Source organism: Solanum tuberosum, unplaced genomic scaffold (genome assembly GCF_000226075.1).
Source record: "Solanum tuberosum cultivar DM 1-3 516 R44 unplaced genomic scaffold, SolTub_3.0 scf00032, whole genome shotgun sequence".
NCBI lineage: Eukaryota > Viridiplantae > Streptophyta > Magnoliopsida > Solanales > Solanaceae > Solanum > Solanum tuberosum.
In genome coordinates this window covers 741,116-760,054 of record NW_006238958.1, presented here as the reverse complement: position 1 = coordinate 760,054, position 18,939 = coordinate 741,116, and the positions used below count along the sequence as shown (strand labels likewise).

General features: G+C 35.4%; 4 protein-coding genes across 4 annotated transcripts; 2 read left to right on the top strand and 2 right to left on the bottom strand.

The window, feature by feature from the left end:
• Window positions 1–1,197, bottom strand: LOC102578382 (lon protease 2-like). The gene has a single exon (XM_006341926.2). It carries the CDS (start codon window positions 1,026–1,028, stop codon window positions 168–170), a length of 861 nt encoding a protein of 286 aa, XP_006341988.1. The 5' UTR covers window positions 1,029–1,197; the 3' UTR covers window positions 1–167.
• A 4,028-nt stretch (window positions 1,198–5,225) lies between these two features.
• Window positions 5,226–7,348, top strand: LOC102606377 (thioredoxin H-type 1). Its single transcript, XM_006341925.2, has 3 exons — window positions 5,226–5,420; window positions 6,767–6,889; window positions 6,987–7,348. The coding sequence occupies exons 1-3, from the start codon at window positions 5,325–5,327 to the stop codon at window positions 7,137–7,139; spliced, it is 372 nt and encodes a 123-aa protein (XP_006341987.1). The 5' UTR covers window positions 5,226–5,324; the 3' UTR covers window positions 7,140–7,348.
• A 186-nt stretch (window positions 7,349–7,534) lies between these two features.
• On the bottom strand, window positions 7,535–12,084 carry LOC102599439 (beta-galactosidase 5). The gene is made up of 18 exons (XM_015306469.1): window positions 11,903–12,084; window positions 11,722–11,817; window positions 11,529–11,641; window positions 11,314–11,380; window positions 11,046–11,138; window positions 10,814–10,957; window positions 10,615–10,703; window positions 10,431–10,536; window positions 10,233–10,320; window positions 9,905–10,023; window positions 9,647–9,811; window positions 9,314–9,492; window positions 9,107–9,216; window positions 8,910–9,019; window positions 8,668–8,778; window positions 8,478–8,591; window positions 8,071–8,273; window positions 7,535–7,959 (listed from the first exon to the last, which is right to left on the bottom strand). The coding sequence occupies exons 1-18, from the start codon at window positions 12,071–12,073 to the stop codon at window positions 7,848–7,850; spliced, it is 2,190 nt and encodes a 729-aa protein (XP_015161955.1). The 5' UTR covers window positions 12,074–12,084; the 3' UTR covers window positions 7,535–7,847.
• A 3,469-nt stretch (window positions 12,085–15,553) lies between these two features.
• LOC102606037 (pentatricopeptide repeat-containing protein At1g19720) lies at window positions 15,554–18,609 on the top strand. Its single transcript, XM_006341924.2, has one exon. It carries the CDS (start codon window positions 15,657–15,659, stop codon window positions 18,309–18,311), a length of 2,655 nt encoding a protein of 884 aa, XP_006341986.1. The 5' UTR covers window positions 15,554–15,656; the 3' UTR covers window positions 18,312–18,609.
• The last annotated feature ends 330 nt before the right edge of the window (window positions 18,610–18,939 follow it).

The window sequence follows — 18,939 nt, the reverse complement described above, 5'->3', positions numbered from 1 at the left end:
TAAATCAATCCAACACTATAAAACCTTGTGGAACTAGTATTAGGCATCAAAATTTACATATTCATAAGACAATTCATCACTGTGTATACATTACGAAACCATAGTAACCTAACAAGTCAACACCCCCTTTAGGTAATTCAGCTCCAAAAATTCTTACACATTTTTTATCAGGAAGATGGAAACACATCCTTCACAGCAGAAGCAGCACTTAGATAGTTCAAAGTATTCCTCAATGTCTCCTTCTCCCTCTTCAATCTCATCGCCGTATCTTCTAATTCAAGCAATGCTTGTTGCTCCCTTGGTGCCCCTTCAAACGTACTTCCCACGAAGAACGAAAATGGCGTCGGAAACAAATTCCTCCGCAAATCCGTTGCCTCCTTCTCCGGTTTCCCATTCAATCTGTTCGATAAACGAATCACATCTTTCATATAACTCTCCACCTCATTCGCCAAACCCTCCACGTCATCCTCCCCATTCGCCGACGGCCGGTCCTCCAGCCACGTCACCTCTGCAACCAAATACGGTTTAGACCGAACCAATTTATTGACCCGAAACCGCTCCTGCCCTTTACAGATTAAGAAAAACCGGTCATCCACCAGCCGCTCATGCTTAACGACTTCTCCAACGCATCCAACGTCGGCGGTGCCAGTGGCGCTGTCGGAGTAAATAACCCCAAAACGAAGGTCAGTTTGGAGAAGGGTATGCATCATTATCCGGTAACGAAACTCGAAGATTTGGAGCGGGAGAATAGCTCCGGGGAAGAGAACGAGAGGAAGAGGGAAAAGGGGTAGCTCAACGACGTCGTCTGATTTAGGTGAACCAGTGTGGTGCTTCTCCGGGAAGGAGGAGGAAGCAGAGCATCTGATACCATTCGAGTTACGCTGGCGCCGGTGCTGGAGTAATAATTTAGAAGAAAACTGGCATTGGGGGTTATTAAATTGAGGGATTAAGAAGAAATTACTAGGGTTTAAGTGGGGTTTGTGAGTGAATGATGAAGAAGGAGAAGGTAAGATTTGAGGTAAAGCCATGAAAACCAGAGGAATAAAAATGGAATCTTGAAAAATTAAAAAGTAGACATTGATGAAGAAAACACGAAAAAGATCAAGAATGGTTCTTGATTAAGCGAAGAAGTAGTAGGAGAATGAATCACTTTCCATCCAAATCCACACAAATTGTAAACCTAAAAATATCCATGGGGGGTTTGATGTATCTGAGTGTGGTGAGAAGATTTACACGTGGAAATATGTTATCTAGAGCTTACGTGGCAAATTTGTTATGTTGAATGGTTTATACTATTTGTCACATCAATTATTTGGATTTTCATTTTCCATCCTACAAAAACAATCTGATCAGATCATCTATAGTATAGGAAAATTTCCATATTAACACGGCTATAGTAGAGTAGTAAGTAAAAAAAATTTTGCATAATACATAAAGAGGACCTTTAACTTGACATCAATTTACAACTATGACCTTAAACTTTGCTAGTGCACAAGTAGACACTTCAACTATCCAAAAATTTAACAATTAAACACTCTAATCCTACATGGCAAAGTGCGTGATCATGCTTTTAAGGTAGTATAGAAGATATATATATATATATATATATATATATAATATTTTTAATGAGTCAACACAGATTAACATGGGACACACGTGCAATGCACGTGCCTAAACCTAGTATATATATTAGAGGGAAGAGTCTAAGCCAACAATTGAATTATTAAAATGTCCTTTAAAAGTAAATTGATTATTTTATTATTTTATAAGAAAATTACTTCTCTATTTTTTTCAACAGAATATTTCTTAAATTAATTATGTATTAAATTTAATTGAAAACACCTTTCATCTACCCTTGGACTTGCACAAATTCTATGAACTTTTTTATTTACAAGTTCAATATTGGCATAATACATAAAGAGGACCTTTAACTTGGCATCAATTCACAACTATGACCTTAAACTTTGCTAGTGCACAAGTAGACACTTCAACTATCCAAAAATTTAACAATTAAACACTCTAATCCTACATGGCAAAGTGCGTGAAACACACTTCAATTAGGCGCGTCAGTGGTAAAAATAAAGGCCCCAACAGTAAAAAAAAAAAAAGCTTAAATGACACTTCTACCCTTAATGAATCTCTTTCATATATATATATATATCCTTTTTTAAATCAAAATCTCACTTTACTCTCTTCTTTCTAATTTCTTCAACAGCTTTTTGCCATTTTCCTCTCTTTCTTCACAATTTCTTGAACAATTTTACCTTTGATTCGAAGAATGAAATGTAGGGAACTTAGGTTAGGATTTTGTAGAGAAGAAAGAGGAAAACGTTGTTCTCCGTTATAAGCATAGGGTCAGAGTTGTTAATTGGTATTTTTTTTGTTTTTTTTTTCAGTTTTTTAATTGAAAAATCCACGTGTATTTATTTTAATTAGTTGGCAGCCACGTAGAAGCATTTGTATATCACGCACTTTGCCTGGGATATACGAGTGTTTAATTGTTTAAATTTGTGATAGTTAAAGTGCCTACTTGTGCACTGGCAAAGTTTAGGGTCATAGTTGTGAATTGATGCCAAGTTAAAGGTCCTCTTTATGTATTATGCCTATTTATTTTATTTTTATTTTCAGTTTTTTAATTGAAAAATCCACGTGTATTTATTTTAATTAGTTGGCAGCCACGTAGAAGCATTTGTATATCACGCACTTTGCCTGGGATATACGAGTGTTTAATTGTTTAAATTTGTGATAGTTAAAGTGCCTACTTGTGCACTGGCAAAGTTTAGGGTCATAGTTGTGAATTGATGCCAAGTTAAAGGTCCTCTTTATGTATTATGCCAAAAAATTTCATTCATAGACATAGTTTTGATTTTGGGTTCGATTTCTTTGAGTATAAGGTGCTTTAACCTTAATATGAGAAATTTGAATTTAGTCGTATTCTAATATGAATATCAGATACCGACTAGAAAAGGAAGGAGAAAAAGGGAGAAGAATTCCATTTTTTAAAATAGTAAAGCAAGTACAGTAGTAGTAGTAGAGTAATAAATTTGGAGAAGTTGTGATGGAGATGGTTGGTTATGAATAAGGAAATGGATATACTTGAGGGAATAAAACTAGGAAATGATGGTTGGGTTTGTGAAAACTAGGGAATAGCTGAACTTTAACAAATAATCATAGCAAAATACATAAACATGACTCTTAACTTGATTTCAACGGATAACTATGTCCTTCAACTTTGAATGTGCACAAATAAACAGTTAAACTTGTATAAAATTGAACAAGTAAATACACGTGTCCTACATGACATAATACACGTAGAACGCCACGTAGGACACAAAATTACAATGTCGGGTGCCATGTAGGATGAATGTGTCAACTGACGCCAAATTTAGGGTTATGTTTATATATAAGAAATGACTAAACTTTAACCACATAGAGTGATCGAGCTTTATCATATATGCTTGAAGTTTAGGAGGAATGACTAAAAATTCTAACAAACTTCAGATATTTTGTATAACTTCAATTTTTATCAAATTTAAATTCAAACACGATATATCTAAAGTTATTTTGAAGGGAATGATTTACAAATATTTATGAAGCACGCATAATTTAAATGATGGTCCCATTAACACATCGTCCCCAACTCAGGGCACCACGATTAACACATTTTCTTGGGGGCTTGTGCCACATTAAAGGTACCCTTTGTTTAACTACGATGGGCAATGTCAGACCATTACGTGATGGGCCAGACGAGCCCAACTGCCCTCTCCATTTATGCTATTGATTTTTCCTTATTTGAGTTCAAATAAGAACAATGTCAATGTCAATCTCTTTTTTTTTTTTTTTTGAAAACTTACCTAAGTATATAATTTATTTTATAATATTCTCTATTATTTGAAAAAATTATAAAAATTTCGACTTTACGCAATATATTAGTTTGATACATCACTTTACGCGATATATCGAGATGTTACTTTAATGTGTCAATCGGATATATCACTTTACACGATGCATCAGAACGTACACGATGTATCGGGAGGTTGAGTGATGTATCCGAAACCGAGACGCGGTGTATCAAGATGTTTTGGGATGTATTCGGATTTCACCAAATTTAAGAGATTTTTGTAATTTCGAAAAGAGTAGGAATAAAATGTAATTAGCTCGTAACACTATGAAATTTGTGTAAAATCTTCTTTTTTAAGACCCCTACACACATACTACATGATGTTTTATGTGGCGAACTGATAATTCACGTCATACATGTATTATATCACGTATAATTTGTGTGTCAACTTATTCAATTTTATACAAATAGTGACTACTTATACATATTAAACATTGAAGTATTTAAATACTAGCTAAAATCAAGTTAAAAAATACGTTTATGTATTAAATCAAAATTAAAAGAACCTATCGAAAAGTAATAATTATTTAAATGAGCTCATATTCAATACATATTTTACCATATCAAAACTAGAAAGGGATGCCGTGTTTACAAGTCCTACTATAAAAACTTCTCCTAATCCGTTGATTTCTTAAGATGGTCTGTTTTAAATTTGGTCAATTTTAGATAATGAAATAATGATTCCCAACTAACAATAAAATAATCTTTAAATCGAACAATCTATAAAATAAATCGTATAAACAATACTCTGCTAAGATTTATTAAAGACAAATAGACATTTAATTTTAATGTCACCTTAGAAGTCATCAAAGTCGTCGTTGTTTCGTCATTTCTTATTCGTTGGTATTTTTATATGTAACTAGTCACTAATGAGGTCGAACCAAAGTTACAGTGAAATGATAAGTATTTTTTTATAATTAAATTTTTTGAATTCTCAAACAAAAATAAAATCACCTTTCGTTGAAAATAAAAATATTTTTGTTGAAAATCAAGTTTTTATCAGCTACTTACACGATATTTGTATTGAAATTTTGATAAAAAGTGATTTTGTATTATAAAAAACTTCGAACCTAAAACATCTGGATGAATAAATATTTATCGCTCTGAGTCGGTTACAAGAGTCCAAGTTGTTCTTTGTTAAGTGATAGATATAACTTTTGCCCACGTGTTTTCACGTCGCGTGGCATACAATTTCCCTACCACTTAAACCGACTGAATAAAATGTTCACACCATGTGACGCGTTTCCCTAATTCGTAATTAAGTTTGAAATCCATTACATTTTGGTAATTTACTATCTACCCTTTCCTGTATAAAGTCTCTGCCAAAGGGAAGATGCTGTGCATTGTGCGTTAGTTTTACGAAGAGCTAAGGATTTGTTTGGTGTTATCTATTTTGAATTTCTGATTTCTAAAATCTGTGAGAATGGCTACTTCATCTGAGGAAGGACAAGTGATCGGCTGCCACAAGGTTGAGGAGTGGGATGTGCAGCTCCAGAAGGGCGTGGAGACCAAAAAACTGGTATAACTTTGATTTTTTCTCTTTGACAATGGCGATTTTGCTTTGTAACTTTGACTTTGTGTTATGGGTTTTGTTCAAAATTTGATTTTGTGAAATGGGTTTTTGTTGTTTCGATTTATTGTATGAGATTTTGTTGATTTTTTTTTTTCAGTTGCGGCTCGTCGGTGGGTTTGTTTGGGTTTTTGTATGCTTACCTAAAGTTTATTATTTGATTTTCAGTTAATTGTAATATGTTAACGTATGATTTGCTATTAATATAATCGTATTCTCACTCATTTGATTGGCTTAATTGTGATTTGGAACAAATTTGTAGTTAAAGTTGCTGTGTTTGCTGATTAGGCTTTGTGGGGTGGGGGTGGGGTGCTGGGTCGCTATCTGGACCCCTTGTGGAAAAATATATGCAATTCGTGTAATTTCAACCAAATATATGTATGTGTTCAAAAGGTTGTTTGAGCAGGATGTAAAGAAACCGATAGATGTGATGATGTATTTTTTTGAAGACATGGCCCAGTATAAAGTTGATATGATGCTTAACTTGTTGCTTTTGTGATGGTTAATTGTTTAGTTTCTTAAGGATTAACTAATCTAGGATTTGGGTGGGGCTTTTTTGTTATGCCATGGATTCGAACTTAGTATAGTTCTTTTTAGTAAAACCTTAACTTATATAAGTTGAGGTGAAGTCACCACACCGAGGGTATGGCAGGGGCGGAGCCAGGTTGGGGCTAAGGGGGTTCAATTTTATTTTTTTTATGTCTACATAGTAGATGTTGAACTCCTTTTGCCGTGGGGTGTGTTTATGATCTGGACAGTCGGTAGTTAAATGGTCAATGAAGGGGAGAACCATAATGGATGCAAAAATATTAGGTGATGTCTAAGTGGGCTCGGGTGATTTCTTCCTGCCTAAGTCTTAGACGGTAGAGTTACCTTGTAACCGTGTTAGAATAGTCAAGCTGCACTTTGACTTGAATACCGCCATCATCAAAGAAAAAAGTTGAGCCGGAGTCGTTTTACATCTAGTGTAGTTGCTAGAGCAAATAGTAGTTGTATGGATGATGATGGTATGCTTAAATATGCTTCAGATTTCTAGTTGTTGGGCGTAAATCTTTCTTGTAAACCAGCATTGCTTCAAACTTAGCATAAGCATATATATATTATGAACTTTTTAACTATATGAACTTATTCGAGTTGAGGTCACTTACATCTGTGCCTAGCTATTAGTTAGATCAAGTAGAATTAGTACAGAATAAGGCTACCTTTAAATATGCCTCAGAGTTTTAGAAATTGTTGGGCATAAATCTTTTCTTTCAACTGGTGTAACTCATGCAAAATACAACTTGTTGATTCAGGTGGTGGTGGATTTTACTGCTTCCTGGTGCGGCCCTTGCCGTTTTATTTCCCCAATTCTTGCTGAGATTGCTAAGAAGACGCCCCATGTTATATTCCTCAAGGTTGATGTTGATGAACTGAAGGTACGTCTGCGATCAAATTTTGCATCAATTTTATACTCGTTCTTTGACTAATGTAATCAGTGATTGTGATAGTAAATTGCGGTAACCTTTCTTGCAGAAAGTTTCAGAGGATTGGAATGTGGAGGCAATGCCTACCTTTGTCTTCATTAAAGAGGGGAAAGAAGTGGATAGGGTGGTTGGTGCCCATAAAGAAGGATTGCTTCAGACCATAGAGAAGCATGGTGCTGCTCCTGCTATTGTGACTGCTTGAGGCTTAATCAAGGAGATGATATTATAGTATTTAGTCTTGTCTTTTGTAATAACTCTGGATGGTTGTATGTTTTATTATCCACCATGTTTTTACTGCTTTCTTGAAAGATTTGTAATGTTGGTGCTTGGAATCTGACATTTGTGCATATGGTGTTTACTGGTGTAAGGCTATATGCCCATTTCTATCAAAAGACTCTTTTCCCATTTCTACTTTTGTCAACCTTCAATTATTTGCTTGGATAGCTCTAGACTTATTTATCATTGCATAGATCTTTTGGTTGTGTACATTATCATCAGCATCTAAGATCACCTTTGAGCAGGTGTGAATTGAAAAAAAGTAAGTACACTTTTAGAATTTGAAGTTGCGTTTGAACATGAATTGCGCTGGACTGAAGATTTGTGATTCTATTCCCTCTTGCTCATATTCATAAATGGATATGAAACATGATTTGAGATATTGTGTCTAGGGACTTGATCTTGTTTTCTTTATAAAGGTCATGGGTTACACAATGTCAGAAAGAATGTGAGATACCAAACTGTGTACTTGGAACAGAAGACATCAAACATATACATCCACCAAGCATAGTGGAAATTCATAATGGTTAATTCTAATAAAACAAAAAGAAACAAGAAATTCTACCAGATCTTGGATTTTCCAAGAAATGAGATGGAACTCATGATCAAAGCCTACAGAACAAATAAACTAAACTCATGAAGTTGTCCTTTTCACTAGCAATATCCTTGATACATCACCACCTATTTCCTCGAACAAGATGAGCAAATTTTGTGTCGGTTTCAACCAAGATCTTGGGACATGGTACCTACAGAAGCAGAACAGGCAGAGTACTTGTTAGCAAATGCTATTGTGTTGATGATATGAAAGAAATCTAAGGTATGATTGATGAAAGAATCAGTAGAAATTCAAGAACTACCATTTTTGAGTTGGCTGACCACAACCAAGTTGACATTTTGTTTGTCTGTATGTTCCAGCATAGTGGAAATCATCACATTTGCCATTAGCAGATGCTGTCCAATATCGACCTATGCTTTGTCCATTGATCCATACTTGTCCTTTACCCATGCTTCTCATGTCTAGTGCCACAGGGTCATTTCCTTCTGGTGCATCAAAATAAGCCTGCAGAGGCGGATCCAGTATTTAAACATAATAGCTTCAAGTTTCGGATTTCTTTGAGAATATGGTCTATATACATATCTATGATCTATACTTGAAATGATCAATGTGTTCAATTGATCCCACTCCCAAAATTCTGAGTACGCCTCTAGTCATAAATCTTAACGAGTTTTTGTTAGAACTTAAATCTTTTTCTCATTTACTTACCTTATACCATTTAAGAGGTTGTTGTCCTTGGGTAGCTACTGCACCACCAATCCATTCAATGGAAGATGCTCCGTGTTGAGAGATCAAGTTCATTGTTTCTCCTTTCAATCCAACCTGAAGGATCGCTTTAACTGTCAATGATCTTTTAAAAACAAACAGAAGAGTAAAAGATTTGGTAAAGATTCAGTACTCTGTATGTCCATTTCTGTGACGATAAATCTTTATGGCCTTGGTTGAGACCTTGAAGAACAACTGGCCCGAGTATTCCTGTATTCCATTCCTCATAATGCAGTCCAATGTTCTTCAAGGCAATAAGTGTAATTATAATCAATTGAGAACAAAAACTATTAGTGCAGCAAAATAGAGTAACAAAAGTTACATCTGTTTTTGCCTATGAATGATGAGTACTGTAGGCAAAGATGAGAAACTAACCGGCAGGCCAACAGCAATGCTCAGTAGCTCAATTCTATTTGTTCCAGCCTGCAGATCAACTGGTCCTGTGAAAGTGAACTTTGTGTCCTTCCGAGTACCATAAGAAGATCCTGAAAATTGCAAATTCCACAGAAGGAAATATAAAAAATGCTTCCTACTAGCTGTTCTACCAAATATGTGCATATAAGCATCATTACCTGAGAGTTTCCCATTTACAAAAACATGAACTGCGTGTCCACTTGAGTAGACGTTGAGGGTTGGTTTTTGTCCCCCTCGTAGAAATGATTCTGAGGGACTAATATCGACACTGCATTCCAAGTAAGAAAGTGAATTCATTATCAATATTAGAAAAGTTTATATACTTATGTTTGGATGATTTTTTTCGACTTATTTATGAATCTCACCTTGTTATGTACCACAAGTAATCACTGTTATCTCTGGTGATATTTATCTGCTCCAAAAGTCCTACAGCTTCAAATGTTGAGCTGTCCTCTAAAGAAAATACATCTTCACTATAGGCCCCCCAAGAGTGGAGCTGAGAGACAGTTGGTGTCATACGCACTTGTGAAGTTCGAGCCCCAACCTTATCAAGAAAAAGATGTCTTAAATTACTAAGCTGAAAGGCAAAGCACATAGCTACGGAAAGAGATTGAATGACAATGAATAGTGTCTGTTGACAGTACTCAACCAAGGTCCAAATTTGCAATTGCACAAATGCTTGTTGAAATCTTGCTTACCTTTGCAGTATTGAAGGCAACATGGCTGCAGTCTGGAAGAATACTGATAGACCAAGGAGGTAGATTAAAGTGCTTGTTGTTAAAAACTACTGTAGCAGCAGAGTTACTGTCGTAATTTGAGAGAAATGCTGCACAGTTTCCTTTGCCAGACGAGAATACGTGAGCCTAGAATAAATGACTTTTTTGATTCAGAAAGACAAACAAGTAAAGCAAATTTCATATTTTTTGAGGTTAAGAACCTTTGTAATTGACACTAACCTGCTGATAGTTTCCTAGTGAAACAACAGTGGGATCTGAAGATAATAAAGCGCTCTCACATAGTTTAATTACCCTGTGGAACTCCTTTAGATGGCTATATTTAGGTTCCCTGATCAAACCTGATTACACATGAGGTTAAGAAGTTAGCTGATAACTAAAAGTTCAATCTAGAGCTTGATCAGGTTACTTCAGCATATGTCATGAAATGAAATAGAACGTCTTTCATAGCGATAATGGTAGACAAGGACTATAACTTAGAGATTCAGTGTTCTAAATTCACGCGCAAAAGGACTTTCTAGCCATCATGGACTAAGCTGATTAATCTCACCATATTCATCGATGGGAGCATCATAGTCATAACTTGTTGTTATAAAAGGTCCTCCAGCTGTACGGCCAAAGTTGGTTCCCCCGTGGAACTGTTAAAAGAAGACATAATTAAGACAAGCAAGATCATTCATCCTATTCAAGCATCAACATGTTCAGTATGAACGTTGGATTTTCTTTTTTTCCGGAGGAAGTTTATTACCATGTAGTAATTAACAAATGAGCCACCTTTTTGTATGAAACGAGCAACTGCAAATGCCAAATCTTGAACTGGCCTCATAGGTATTGTGCCACCAAACTCCGTGAACCTTACCTCAAGAAACAAGAATTTGAGAATCACCTTATGAAAATGAGCATATATGAAAATGAGCATATGTTTGCATTACCAGCCAGTCCAAGCTTCAGTCCACATAGTTGGTTTGTAAGGTTTGTTGGGAGAAAATTCATCACAGTAAAAACCATTGCATGTATTTATCTGATTAAGACACATGTTTAGAGCCCTCAGTCAGTAGTTTCAAGGACGTTATGCCTAAATCCGAGTTATGAATGTAAATATATATACTGAGAATAACGGGAGAAACTCACAATAGGGTCAGGGGCATCATCCTCTTTGCACATAACCCACGGGACACCAGTATTTAATCCAACAGCCATTTGTGCAGCCCATTGGACATATGCTTCACCAGCTGCTCCAAGCGCCTCCCTTTCTGGTTGATATTCATTTTCAATCTAACCAAACACAACTTCAAAACACTCGCTAGATAATTGCGCGGTATATCATGCATTTCAGAAAACAGAAATTCTATAAATTTCATACCTGAGACAATATAATGGGACCTCCTTGAGATTCAAACAAGTTTTCACTCTTCATCATCTCAACTATTTTATTGGTGAATTTTTGCATTGCTGCCTTTACCACAAAAACAATTGAAATGTCAATACTACAACTCATGATCAGAATCTATCAATTTATCAGAGAAGAAACAAACATGTACAAAAATTGGTGCTGTACTTGTACAATATAGTCGAATAAAGTTCAGTTACTTTAACACAACAAAAAGATCATTTTTTGACTTTGGACAAACCTTGAAAGGTTCATTATCTGTTCTGAAGCTGATACCAGGAACATATTTCAACCATACAGGAAATCCTCTGCATCAAATGAGAGGTTACAGACTCATTAGCTCATTCTTGAAATCAACCATATGATGTATAATATGTGTACGATCGTGCATATTCTATGTGTATCTATAATCTGTCCATCTATTTGTGTAAAGGTCCCTCAAAGTAAAGCTATTACCCAAAATTCCACTCAGCACAAACATAAGGTCCAATGCGCAAATGTGCATAAAGCCCAGCTTTCTGCACAGTCTTTATAAACCTTACAAGATCATATCTCCCATCAAAATTATACTGTCCACAAGAAAATGTATTGTATATTAGCAATCAGTAAACATAAAGATCAAGTCTTTTGGGGTAAATTGTACACTCACATTGCCAGGGGAAGGTTCATGAACATTCCAAAAAACATAAGTTTCAATAACATCCAAGTTTGCATCTTTGGCCTTGTTTATAAGATCTTCCCACATCTGCAACACTCCCATTTCATTTAATTCATCAGTACATTAACATTTAGTCGAGATGGTCACACATTTTAACAAAAAGTGAGAGTACCTCAGGGGTGCTTCTAGGATAATGTATGGAACCAGATAGAAGAATTCTTCTTTGGCCATTAATGATAATGGCCTTCTTATCATAGGTAACAATGCAAAAGACCAGCTGAACTACCATTAGCAAATAAAAAGTATAAACTTTGAGGAACTTGGAAACTAAACTTGTCTCCATTTTTTTCTCAACACTTGTAATACAGAGAGTCAAGAAATGTAGTATGCAGAATGGCAATATATATGGTGCTGTTTGGATTCTTCTTGCTCATCAGCTTAGCTCACTAGTGGGCTACGAAGAGGGAAGAGTGTACACAGACCTAGCCTACCTCGTGGAGGTAGAAAGTATATTTAATTCCATAAGATCTTAGGATTAATAGTGTATAAACAAAGCAATTTGAAAATGTAAGCAAATAATACGATAATCAAAACACAAAAAAATAATAGATAAAAAGAAGAGTCCAATGTTTATAAATTGGAGCCTGCTTCTCAATAATATATAGGTGTACAATTTCATATGATAATAATAAATATAGGTAATTTCAATTTCTTTTTGCCTTTCGATTTCATGTGTATCAGTGCATGTTATGGATCAATTTATTGTCTAAAAAAAATTATTTTTATCGATTCTTTTTTAAGATTATATTTTTTGTTAGATAAATTTGAAAATATTGTATAATCAGTACGTGAATCATAAACAATACTAACTCAAATAAATAGATAAATAATGTTCAAATTAAAAGTAGATCTCCAGATTTATCTAGTCCCCATATCTGAAGTGTGGCCTCCTTTTTTATTTACTTTTTACCCTTTTTTGTTTGCAAAAGTTCATTTTCATATTTAGTGCATATTATTTTCTTGTCAAATTATTTATCGTAATTTTTTTACACTTCTTTATAAAATATTAATTAAAGAGAATTTTAATTGTTTTATCATTTACTGATATTTGAACAATCATAATATCGCTCGTAATTAAGGTATTTATAAACGACAACAATTTTGTGATAATTATCTTTTTAAATTAAGACAAATAATTTGAGACGTGAGAATATATAATTGAATGTGAGATTTGAGTTTTAACGGCATTCTATATTGATTAAACATGTAGTAATTTGCATTTTCTGCATGGTTTATAAATGTTTGACGTACAAAACCATCTTTTAAGTTGTTAGAGATGTTGTCTCATCACACATTCATATTAGACAAAAAATAAAAAAAAATAAACTAGGGTTAACGTAAGTACTTACGTACTTCCATTCTTTTTAGTATGAACTATTGTTTTCCTCATCATCATTTTCAGAATGGATATATTTTTCAATTTTCTCATGTTCGATTGGTTGAATATTTTAGAAATTATTTTTTTTTGCGAAAACAAGCTCCTTAAAAATAAGTCATTTATGAAAGTAGGCAAAACAAGTTTCATTACTGACATTTCACATTAATTAATTGTGTCCTCCCGACTATCTAGCATACTTCATCTTCACCCACCCCACACCTAGCTTCCACCCCTAATTCTCACGATGTTTGTCTAAATAATATACAAAAAAAAATTCGGAAAATCATAATATTTAATTTTTAGGCTAGTTTAACAAATTCAACGCTCTATGGCAACAAGCTACACTAGTAAAGTGTGAAATTAAATGACAGTGGGAATATTATATTGTTGGAGAGCAAATATCGGATCTAGTTTTCATTTTTATTGATTAAATGTCCTCCTCTTTGAAATCTTAGTCGTTACAAATAAATGTGTTTCGAAATATTTGAGGTTTCAAAAATAAAAATAAATATATATATATTCAATTCATACTTAATTATGTGAACTATTTAAGATAGATAAAGGGTATTGTGAATTTTCCTCATCTAAATAAATTAATTCAAAATAATTATTTTATTTTAGAAAACCAAGAATATTAATTTTTCAAGAGTAAACAATCAATCTAATACATTTTTCTAAAAAAGTCTTTATCAATCTTGAAAAGATGGTTAATTAAGAAGACAATAAAAGATAATATATATAACCTTTATAATACATTTATTAAATAATTTTGTTAAGAAAACTTCAAACAACAATAACAAAAAAAGAAAGACCAAATGGAGTATTAATATGGACAGACAAGAGTCCTATATTTGATTGGCATTATATATTAATAATTGAGTTGATAGCTGAGTAAATTTGGTGTATCAATGTTCAAACTACATTCCTAACGTTTAATCAAAGCTGTATATTGTAGAGGGCAAGCAACGCAGCCATGTTGGTTGTTTGGTTTGCGGATAAATTTATTTCGATCGAGATTATAGTCATGTGATTATGATTCTTAGACTAATTTATCTCATCTTTCAAATGAATTATAAATTTATTATGAGATTAGTTATATCTTCAACAGAAAAGGTATAACTTTAATCTTTAACTTAATTGTGCGCGTAATATTTTACCTTATTCTATGAACCAAACGAGTGATTTTGTATATGTTTGAGTTATTTTTTTCCAGACTAAATATGTTGTTTGTTCCAATAAATTTAGTGTTTGAAACTTAAAGAAGCAGCAACAAACACCGTTCTTCCGCCGTTTGTTCCTCATTTCTTCAATTTCCAAGAGCTTAATCTCAATCTTGTTTTGGTTTTTGGTCGTGGTGGATTTGATTATTCACTCCTTTCCTTCTACGCTTTGTCTCATGGACAAGTGGACAATATTTAATGTGTTTGTTCCTCTCATTTCTTGAAGTATATTTTTGCTTCCAGATACATTCTGAGATACAAATACATAGGGAAAGAGATGAGCGCGCGAGAGAGTCCGTGTATCCTAGATATATATGAATCACACTAGATATATGTATCTTGTATACCAAATACATTTTGAAATACAAATACATAAGGAGAGAGGCGATCGAGATGGGAGGGAGGTGAGTGAGAGAGTCAGTGTATCTTTACATGTGAATCACACTAGATACATGTATCTGGGATACCAAATACATTTCAGATATATTTTGAAATACGGATACATAAGGAGAGAGGTGAGCGAGAGAGACGAGTGAGAGAGGAGAGAGAAGAGAGGCTAGCGACTAGCGAGAGAGTCAGTGTACCTCAGATACATGCAAATCCATTTGGATACAATGTATCTGGAACAAATAGATACATGTGAATCCACTTGAATTCAATGTATGTGGAACAAATTACCCCTAATTTTAATCTCATTTATCCGAGATACATAACGCGTCAGATACATATATATATTTTTTGGAACCCCAGGATAACCCGTAGCCGCTACAACCTCTGTCATATGCCCTTCAAGTGAGCACTCTGTGGTGAACACTTTGTGCGCATTGGGTAAACCCCTCACTGTGTAATAGTCTGCAAACCACACAGGGGATGTAAATCGCGCTAGGCAAGCCCTATGCGATAAGCTCGACTCAGAAGGCATTGAGGGGGGATCGATCCCGGACCCTCCAAACCTATTGAGTCATCCCAAAGGACAGATGCATACATTTGAAGACCGAAATTTAGCACGAATTGTAATTTGAGAAGCTCATGATAAATCACTTAATTAGGCATATTTCACAAAGGCTGGAAGCCCAATACTGAAGTTGGGTTTCTAACCAAGCGTTGGCCCAAGTGAGGTTAGTTATGGATAATCCGAGTTGTCAATTTCTGTTTGGTTCAAAGTAGAATCATGGCTGCACTTCCTATGGCTCTCTGCAACTCATTCATCACTCACTCAAAGTGATCATAAACCCCAAAAAGAAGAAGGAAAAACTGGGTACTCTCTAATGGAGAGTGTAATTCTTCCCTGTAAATCAATTTTTCCAACAATTTCAGAATTACCTCAAAATTATCATCCAAAAACAAAAGTACCCATCAATTTTGTACCCAATACAGAGCAATCAAGATTCACAGATACCCATTTGGATTATCTCTGCAAAAAGGGGCGCCTCAGCGAAGCCATAACAACTCTTGAATCCATTTCCCAATATGGGTACAAGGTAAAAACCGAAACTTTTTCAAGACTGATAGAATCTTGCATCAATGAAAAGTCACTGTATTTAGGCCGTAAACTTCATAAGGAAATGAATTTTTTACTGGCAAAAGTTGACCCTTTTATTGAAACTAAGTTGTTAGGGATGTATTCGAAATGTGGGTCTTTACAAGAAGCATATGAAATGTTTGATAAAATGCGTAAAAGGGATTTATTTGCTTGGTCTGCTATGATTGGTGCTTGTTCCAGAGATTGTAGATGGAGTGAGGTTATGGAGCTTTTTTATATGATGATGGGGGATGGTGTAGTACCTGATAGCTTTTTGTTCCCAAAGATTTTGCAAGCGTGTGCGAATTGTGGGGATGTTGAGACTGGTATTTTGATTCATTCTATAGCGATTCGATGTGGAATGATTTCTGAGATTCGTGTGAATAATTCGCTTCTGGCTGTTTATGCAAAATGTGGGTTGTTAGATTGTGCAAAGAGGATTTTTGAGAGTACGGAGATGAGGGATACTGTGTCTTGGAATTCAATTATAATGGCATATTGTCACAAGGGTGATATTGTTGAGGCACGGAGGTTATTGAACTTGATGCGTCTTGAAGGTGTAGAACCAGGTTTGATTACCTGGAATATATTGATAGCAAGCTATAATCAGCTAGGCAGGTGTGATGAGGCCCTGGAGGTTATGAAGGAGATGGAGGGTAATGGGATAATGCCTGATGTTTTTACTTGGACTTGTCTAATTTCAGGTATGTCTCAACATAACAGGAACAGTCGGGCACTAGAATTGTTCCGGGAGATGATTTTGAATGGGGTTACGCCAAGTGAAGTTACACTTACAAGCACAGTTTCGGCTTGTGCATCTCTTAAGGACCTGAGGAAGGGAAGAGAGCTCCACTCCTTGGTTGTTAAGTTGGGATTTGATGGAGGGGTAATTGTTGGGAATGCTTTGGTTGACTTATATTCCAAGTGTGGTAAACTCGAAGCTGCTCGGCTGGTCTTTGATATGATCCCAGAGAAAGATGTATACAGTTGGAATTCCTTGATTGGAGGGTACTGCCAAGCTGGGTGCTGTGGAAAGGCCTATGATCTTTTTATGAAGATGCATGAGTTTGATGTATCACCTAATGTAATCACGTGGAATGTGCTGATTACAGGACACATGCAAAATGGTGATGAGGATCAAGCATTGGATCTTTTCTGGAGGATGGAGAAGGATGGGAACGTTGAGCGGGATGCTGCTTCATGGAATGCTCTCATTGCTGGCTATTTGCATAATGGACAGAAAGACAAAGCATTGGGTATATTCCGGAAAATGCAGTCATTTGGTTTTAAGCCAAACACAGTTACCATTCTGTCCATCCTACCAGCATGTGCAAACCTAATTGGCGCAAAGAAGGTGAAAGAGATCCATTGTTGTGTTTTGCGTTGCAATCTAGAAAATGAGCTATCCATTGCTAATTCTCTTATAGACACATACTCCAAGTCTGGGGGATTACAATACTCGAAAACAATATTTGATGGGATGTCAACCAAAGATATCATTTCTTGGAACACATTGATTGCTGGTTATGTTTTACATGGCTTTTCCAGTGAGGCAACAAAGCTATTTCATCAAATGGAAGAGGCAGGGCTTAAACCAAATAGGGGTACTTTCTCCAGTATGATTTCGTCTTATGGTCTAGCCAAAATGGTTGAAGAGGGGAAGCGTATGTTCTCTAGCATGTACGAGGAGTATCGGATTGTACCAGGTCTAGAACATTATGTGGCTATGGTTACTTTATATGGACGCTCAGGTAAACTTGAAGAAGCAATTGATTTTATAGACAATATGACCATGGAGCATGATATATCTATATGGGGTGCATTGCTGACTGCTTCTCGTGTGCATGGTAATTTGAATTTAGCCATCCATGCTGGGGAACAATTACTCAAACTGGATCCTGGAAATGTAGTGATCCATCAGTTACTTTTACAGTTAAATGTACTACGTGGGATTTCTGAAGAATCAGTAACAGTGATGCGACCTAGAAAAAGAAATCATCATGAAGAGCCTCTTAGTTGGAGCTGGACTGAGATCAACAATGTGGTCCATGCTTTTGCTTCAGGTCAGCAAAGTAATTCTGAGGTTCCAGATTCTTGGATAAAAAGAAAGGAAGTAAAAATGGAGGGATCCAGCTCTTGCAATAGGCTTTGCATCAAAGAAGAGGAGAACGAAGATATTACTAGAGTTCATAGTGAGAAGCTTGCACTTTCTTTTGCCCTCATTAACAGTCCTCAATCTTCTCGAGTGATACGAATTGTTAAGAACCTCAGAATGTGTGAAGATTGTCATAGGATTGCCAAACTTGTTTCTCAGAAATATGAACGTGAAATATACATACACGACTCAAAGTGCTTGCATCACTTTAAAGATGGTTATTGTTCCTGTGGCAACTATTGGTAGGTAAGTGGCCATGAACAGTAATTTTCTCGAAGACAAGTCTTCTCTTCTCCAAGGAGTTGATCGATCTGCTGTTTTCTGGAGAAAAGTGCATGAGGTAAAGCAGATCCTCTTTGACAATGTATAGATGATGGTGCAAACCGTAGCAACTCAAATGTTGTACTGCTGTAAATATGTGCTTGGTCAGATCTTGTAAATGGTTGAGAGAAATCTGGATTATGACAGTAGTTCATATGCTCTGTATCAAATTGTATATATGCTAAAGAGATAATCTTTCTTCTTACCAAGTGTTTCTCTGAAATCATGTTTCTTTTCTGAACTCTGTGAGAATTGAACTATCCCTTGGATGGGCATCCCAAGGGTGTGGTTAGTCAACATTTTTCTTGCTTACTTTTGATGCAAGTTTTCTGAATGACATACCTAATAGACTGCTTTATGTTTCCGCTAACAGATGGTTAACTCAGCAGGGAACTTCTACGAGTGCCTCATAGACAGGCAGTAGTTTTAGTCTAGTCAATAAGTCACCTACATCCATATGGAGTGATGAATGCACATTGGTAAAAGTCGATTTGTTTTCTTTTGTTCTTTCTGTTTTTGGTTCATTCTCAGGTAGTCCAACGGATAGTGAAAC

What these genes read in the sequence shown, in the direction of transcription:
- LOC102599439 (XM_015306469.1), bottom strand. Translation starts at nt 12,073, where the DNA reads ATGGAGACAAGTTTAGTTTCCAAGTTCCTCAAAGTTTATACTTTTTAT. An exon ending in ACTGAAGCTTGGACTGGCTG is followed by an intron (nt 10,537 to 10,614) that starts GTAATGCAAACA and finishes TCTTGAGGTAAG; the next exon opens with GTTCACGGAGTTTGGTGGCA. An exon ending in CATTTGTTAATTACTACATG is followed by an intron (nt 10,321 to 10,430) that starts GTAATAAACTTC and finishes TTCTTTTAACAG; the next exon opens with TTCCACGGGGGAACCAACTT.
- LOC102606037 (XM_006341924.2), top strand. Translation starts at nt 15,657, where the DNA reads ATGGAGAGTGTAATTCTTCCCTGTAAATCAATTTTTCCAACAATTTCA.
- LOC102578382 (XM_006341926.2), bottom strand. Translation starts at nt 1,028, where the DNA reads ATGGCTTTACCTCAAATCTTACCTTCTCCTTCTTCATCATTCACTCAC.
- LOC102606377 (XM_006341925.2), top strand. Translation starts at nt 5,325, where the DNA reads ATGGCTACTTCATCTGAGGAAGGACAAGTGATCGGCTGCCACAAGGTT. An exon ending in GCGTGGAGACCAAAAAACTG is followed by an intron (nt 5,421 to 6,766) that starts GTATAACTTTGA and finishes TTGTTGATTCAG; the next exon opens with GTGGTGGTGGATTTTACTGC. An exon ending in TTGATGTTGATGAACTGAAG is followed by an intron (nt 6,890 to 6,986) that starts GTACGTCTGCGA and finishes CCTTTCTTGCAG; the next exon opens with AAAGTTTCAGAGGATTGGAA.